Source organism: Elephantulus edwardii, unplaced genomic scaffold (assembly GCF_000299155.1).
Source record: "Elephantulus edwardii isolate Elephantulus edwardi_28Jun2011 unplaced genomic scaffold, EleEdw1.0 scaffold00094, whole genome shotgun sequence".
Lineage (NCBI taxonomy): Eukaryota > Metazoa > Chordata > Mammalia > Macroscelidea > Macroscelididae > Elephantulus > Elephantulus edwardii.
In genome coordinates this window covers 12652771-12659705 of record NW_006399844.1, presented here as the reverse complement: position 1 = coordinate 12659705, position 6935 = coordinate 12652771, and the positions used below count along the sequence as shown (strand labels likewise).

Genomic DNA, 6935 nt, shown 5'->3' with positions numbered 1-6935 from the left:
AAGGCACATGCCAGTACTGACATCCCACATCTTAATAGTCTTGTCTCTAGATCCAGACAGCAAGAATGGTCCAGGCTTGCCACTTTTCTTAGTCTATAGAAAACACAGAAGAATTAAGTTTTCTCACACAAGAAATGTAGTTACAAGAACATGAAACAGCTTTCATTAAGCAATGACCTCATATGGTAAAAAACACCTTTAAAAAAGGGCTAAAATGCACACAAGCCTTTCAATATTAATGTAGGTTACATAGGAAGGGCTTGGACAATGTGAAAATATACAACCTCTACTTAGACTGAGTTAGTTTCTACAATATAACCAGATGATAAATTTATAAGTCAAGATTTCTGTGATCAAGGAAGATTTTAAAACCATTTAATGAAAACTTTTCTACAAAGCCAAGCCTGAGTAAAATTTATGACATAGTACGGGACCACCACCAGAGGGCAGAAAAGTAGCTTGGCAGTGCAGTAACAATGAACAGTAGGCCCGAAATCATAGCTGATTCTTCACTGGGTTTCTAAGGTTGTAAATCACAAAGGAGTCGACTGCCTATCCCCTACACCTTCTGATCCCTAGGAGGATCTGGTGAGTTTGACGTGCTAGAAAGGTGCTGGTTTTGGGTTTGCAGCACAACTTTTTTAAATAAACTCTATTACAAGAGTTCCCTGAAAGCGCACCAGCCAGCCAAAATAGTAGTTCCAACACAAATTTCATTTAGAAAAAAGATTTTTTTTGGTGGTGGTGGGGGGGTGGTGGTGGGGGAGGGGGGGAAATGTCCTTCTTCATTTATTACAGTGTAATTTTAAGGCCCGTACAACTTAGTCATACAGATGGCACATAACAACAACAATCATAAAAAATGAAAAACACTATTTAAGAATCATTAAGAAACAATAAAATTTCAGATTCAACTGTGTTTCTAGTGATCTAAAGGGTATCTAAATTTACCAAGAAATATTATTTTTGTTCATTAACAACTCTTTTTCTACCACAATTTTATTTTGCAACAGAATATTCACATAACAAAGGTATTTTGCAAATATATAATCTAGCACTTTCACACTTCAGTCAATTCCCAACCATATCACACATCAAATCAAGAGCTTGCAGGTTAAAAAAAAAAAGAGCTTGCAGGTAACAACCACCATTAATGGTTAAAATATAAATACAAATGTAGCCTGAAACACCCAAATTGTCTGAAGATTTAGAATTCCGGCAAAATTTTAAATACATAAATAGCCTTGGAATGGAAAAATAAAAAGTGATAAAAAATTCTGAGGTATCAGCAATAAAATTATGAAATATGAAAGCTACAGAGCATACCTCAGATCCTGTTGCTTCAGAGATGGAAGAATAGGAGCTTTCTGGAGCCCAGGAGATGCATTCTACCACATGTTCGTGTTCTCGGAGCTCAGCCTTGCATTCCTTTGTTGCTACCACCCATACTCGCACTGTCTGGTCATTGGAACAGCTGGCTATCAGGGTGCCATCCTGGTTTGGTCGCACCATACGTACCCATTCTCTGTGTCCTGTGAATGTCTTCACACAGTAGCTGTTAATAAATAAAAGTAGTAATTTATATTGCAAATGGCAACACTGGGAAGTTTCCCTAAAGGGTTATAAAAACTAACTTTGCAATGGATGAAGAAAATCGTACCACGTTAAACCACATGAAAGTCAACAGAATAAATGTACAATCTTAGTTAATAAAAGATGGGAACAAACAGGCTGGGAAAGTAAACAAATTGGTTTACAGTAAGATGATAGGAGCAGCATTAAGAAGTTAACTAAAACAAGAAAATCTAGAAAGAAAATCTTTATAAAGCTAAACACACAATAATAAACTTAAAATATTTATTTATAGTCATTTCGGAAAGAAGGCATGCTGTACTAACATGGGCAAAACTGGAAGGTTAAGGTTTCATTACAACAATCATGTATAATTCTAAGCACAACCAAATCCAGCCCAATAAGGCATACCTGCATGAATGCTATTTACATTTTAAATTAAACTCACAGAGAGATTACCTAAAAGACGACCATAAAGAAAATAAGCCATTACATAGAAATGGCTCTCAAAAACATGGAGTCTCTCTTGTATCTATTTCTTTTAGAGATTGAAGTAAATACAACTGCCATAGCCCCCACTTTGCATTAAAGACAAAATTAGTAGAACATTAAGAATACAATTAATGAGAGCACAACGGTGGGGCTCGTGGTCAGCGGCACGCAAGTGTCCTACATAGGCCAGGACTGCAGAGAAATTCCAGAGCACCTCGGTCGGGACTGTGGACATTTTGCAAAGAGGCTTGATCTGAGCTTTAACCTCCTAAGCATGCCTTTTTCTGAGGACTGATTCCTCCTGACAGTGTGCTCAGAGTATGTGAGATGAAGTTTCATCATCCTTGACTCTAGGAGCACCTTGCTTGCCAGAACCACCAGTTCTCCGTCAGCACTACGAGGTGTGGAAGCAGACCTCTCAAGCCAAGGCCCCCTGCCTTCAACGGAATAACTGAATCAATCTCAACACTATGGAGAAGAGATAAGACGTTTTCGCAAAAAGCTGGAAATAGAAATACCATTTGACTCAGCAATATGCCCTAAAGAAACCTGAGCTACCAAACGGATATATGCACACGCATGTTTAGTGCTGTGTTCTTCACAACAGAAAAGAGATGGAAGCAACCCAAGTACCTATCAACAAATGAATGGATAGAAAAAGGATGGTATATTCACACAGTGGAATACTATGCAGCACCAAAAAAGGAATTAAAAAAATACCCAACATGAGTGACCCTGGAGGACATTATGCTGAGTGAAATATTTTAGTAACAAAAGGACAAATACTGTATGACACTTATGTTAAAGAACTGGCTAAAAGGAATTTATGATCAGGCATCTGTGTGACAACAGTCCAGAATAAGAGGTGCATAGCAAAGGAGACTGGGGGAAGAGTATGCGGCGGGGAGGGAAGAAATTATGCAACAATGAATGAGTATTATCTTTTTAAAAAGTGAACCTGTAGGGGGGTAGGGAGGAAAATGTGCAATAATCAAAGTCCAACGTTTTTTGTAATCTTTCATTAAAATCACAATAAAATAAACTAAAAAAGAGGGGGAAAATATAATTAACATCTATTTGTATGTCTTTTTCTTTTTTTAATTTGTGTATTCAGCTGATGACTTTTTCAGCTAAACTTACCCAGTTTGCACTTCCCACATTTTTATAGTTTTATCCCTTGAGGCGGACACTATATGATCTCCATTAGGCATGATGGCTACTGAAGAAACATTGTGGTCATGGCCTAAAACACAAAATACAACACATTAAATCATTCAGCCAAAGAAGTATTTAAGTCTTAGTAATTTACCATGGAATTTCAAAGAGCACAGCAAATTCTAAATACACTGGACTTTACAAGAATTGGTTAAGAAAACCTGGCTCTACACAAAAAAGTCAAGAAATTAGTAACATTACAATCCAGCTTGCTGAATTTTCTTATCTTTCACTGACCCTTTATCTTTCCCAGCATGATGTCTTTTTCCAAGGATTGGCCCCTTCTAGTAACACGCCTTGCCTCAAAGGAATACACTGGTTGCACCTTCTCTAAGATAGACTTGTTTCTTCTTTTGGCAGTCCATGAGATATCCAGTGCTCTTCTCCAAAACAGGAGTAATTCAAAGGTACTGATTCTTCTTTGGTCTTCCTTATTCCACATCTGACTCCCCCATCCCTCCATGTATGACTTTTAAATGCATAGGAAACAACTGAAAATGTTTATGAACTTTGTTTGTAAACCAGTATAAAATTAAAAGAAAGAAAGATAGAAAATGTAAACGTCATGGCTCGGATTGCTGTTGACTGCTTTGAGTCGAGCACAACTAATAGTGACCCTAGGAACAAACTGCCTGAAGTCTTTCTTTAACTATCATCATTTATCATAGTTCACAGTTTCCGGAGGTATGGTATTTATGAAGTGGATGCCACCTTATTATTCTTTAAATAGATAACCTTGCTCTATAGCATTTTGGAAAGGTTTGTGACAACAAATTTTTTCAATGCAACTCATCTTTGGATAAGTGGTTAAAAAAAACACGATTTTTTTTGCTGTTGATGGTTGGTTGGTTGTTGTTGTTATGTGCCTTCAAGTCACTTGAGACTCCCAATCACTAAACTGATCCATCTCATCCAGAGTCTTCCTCTCCTGCACTGTCCCTCCACTATCCCAAACATGATATCCCTCTCCAAGGACTGGTCCCTCCTTGTAACATGCCCAAAGTATGTCAGACGAAGCTTCAGAATCCTTGACTCCAAGGAGTAGCATAGCTTCACCCTCTCCAGGACAAACCTGTTTGTTCTTAGTTCATGGTATATTCAAAACTCTTCACCAGCACCAGAGTTTAAAGGCATCAATTCTCTACCATCACTAGTCACTGTCCAGCTTTCCAATGCACAGCACGCAACTGTGAAGACTATAGCCCAGATCAGGAGCACCTTAGTCTCCAGTCTGATGTTGCTCTTCAGTACTCTGGAGAGGTCCCTGACAACTGACTTTCTAATGCAATTCCCCTCTTGATTTCCTGGCTGCTGGTACCAAAAGTGTTGATTTTTTTTTTTTTAAAGTCTGTGTTGGAGAAGATGAAACCAATTTCTCTTGGAGGCTAAGATTTTTAAGCTTCATCTCACATACTTGGGGCAGGTAGCTAGAAGGGATTGGACCTTGGAGAAGAACAATGTGCTTGGAAGAGTGAGGGACAGCGCAGTAGAGGGAGAACCCGGATTAGATGGACTGATACAGTATCTGGGGCAATGGGGATTGATGTGTCAGAGTCAGTGAGATTGTCTCAGAATAAGGCAGGCTTCAGAGCTGTTGTATACAGGGTCACTATGATCCATAAACAACTTGATGGCATGTAACAACTATATATGTATATGTAAAAAACTGATAGTAGATTTTATCAATGCAAAATGTCTTTTATTTTCCATTTAATCATTCTTTTGATTTATTGTCTGCTGTTGCCATGGGTGCTGACTGCGGATCTAGGTAAAATGAAATCACTGACAATTTCAATCTTTTCTCCATCTATCAATGTTATCTATTGGTCCTGTAGTAGTGTGCAGGGGTTTTTTTTAAATGTTGACATGTAACCCACCTTTAAAACTCAGGTTTTGATCTTCTGTGTTTCAAATCTTCTTCAGTTTGGGTAAGCAAAACTGTCATCTCCATAACACAGGCTACTGGGGAGTCTTCCTATCCTGAGCCACATTCTTCTTCATAGAGCCCAGTCTCTTGCATGATTTGCTTACTAACAGATTCAAAAAGTATACAACCCTGATATTCATCTTTCCTGATTTTAAACCTGGCAGTGTGTCTTTGCTCTGTTTGCACAACTCCTTCTTGGTCTATGTAAAGGTTTCACATGAGCACAGTAAAGCATTCTGAGAGTCTCATTCTTTTAAATGTTAACCTTAATTTGCTATGCTCAACACTGTCAAAAGCTTCTGTACATTCAATCAACAAAATACATCTTTCTGGCATGCTTTCTTTCAGGCAAAATCCATGTTATCAGCAGTGATATCCCTTGTACTATGGTCTTTTCTGAATGCAGCTTTTCTGGCAGTTACCTGTTAATATACAATTCCAGGTGTTTGTGAATAGTCAACAAGATTCTTCTTGTATGCGACAATAATGATACTGTCTGCTAATTTCCACATTTTGTTGGCATGAGAACAAATATGGATCTCTTCCAGTTAAGTCGCCAGATGGTTGTCTTGCAAATGTCTTGACTAAAGTGAGGTGGCCCAGGGCCACACCAGAGGGAGAAAAAGGGACAATCTTCCTATGTGATTTAGTCTTTGGACAATCAACTATAAGTCAGTTTTAATTCAATGGCAATGAATATTTTTTTAAAAAAACCACTTCATTTTGCTGATGAACGAGTTTAGCGTTTCTTATTGCTGTATGTTAACAAGCAGGAATCTGAACCTAGCAATTTAATGCTGATGCTCTTTCAAGAATGCCATCCAGTCTCAGCAAATAGCTTTCTCAAGAAGACCTGGGAATAATCTAACATCGAGACTCTAGGACATGAAATGTAAAAAACTGAGCAAAGAAATTTGGGTTCCACAATTTTTTTTTGAGAGGAAAATCCATTCATTTTATTTTATTTTTTAAATTGTATTATTCTTACGTGTACCGTCAAATCAGATCTGACTGGTACAGGAAGAGATTGCCCCCCCCCCTTTCTCCAGCAGAGCATCTGGTGGATTTGAACCGCATACGTCTGGGATTGCAGTGCAGCGTCTTTCCACTAGGCCACCAGAGCTCCCTTGGAAAATCCATTCATTTATTCATTTGGAATCACATGCCAAAAGTTCACAACATTGTCCGTTCTTTGCCATCCTCACTCAGGACTTGAGGCTTATTGTGTTCTTGTTTCTCTCCTCTTTGAATACATTGATTGTTACAAGGAATCCAAACAATGTCATAGCACTGTCAAACACACTAGTAGCATTTTAGGGCTCTTTCATCATGGAAAGTAAAACTGATGTGAAAATCACCTAATTTTCCTGATTTTTTTAATTAATTTCAATGAACATTTGCAGAGATTTTGGATTTCCATTCATTCATTGTTGCACCTTTTCCCCCGCCCACCCCAGAGCTACCCCCAGTTCGCCCCTCTTCTTGAAAAGCAAAAGAAAAACTCCTTCACTGGTATACAGTCCCCCCACACCCCCTCCCACTTAGAGTATACTCCACTCTGCAACCCTCATTACAGACTCTTATGATAATCATAATGCCCTAAAATATGTTGTTGTTGTTGTTATGTGCCGTCGAGTCGCCTGTGACTCACAGCGACCCTATGTACAACAGCCCTAAACTCCGCTCTGTCCTGTGCCAATCGCACTGTCTCTGACACTCCCATCCCAAT

The 6935-nt window shown here is 38.6% G+C and overlaps 1 protein-coding gene across 1 annotated transcript in view; it reads right to left on the bottom strand.

Moving 5' to 3' along the window:
* The window catches only part of PAFAH1B1 (platelet-activating factor acetylhydrolase 1b, regulatory subunit 1 (45kDa)), a 39267-nt gene that overhangs the window by 9492 nt on the left and 22840 nt on the right, over positions 1–6935 (bottom strand). The window contains exons 6-8 of the mRNA XM_006891100.1: positions 3205–3307; positions 1327–1555; positions 22–93 (exon numbers count right to left, since the gene is read on the bottom strand). Of these exons, the coding sequence (XP_006891162.1) occupies positions 22–93; positions 1327–1555; positions 3205–3307 (404 nt within the window). The remainder of the gene's footprint in view (positions 1–21; positions 94–1326; positions 1556–3204; positions 3308–6935) is intronic.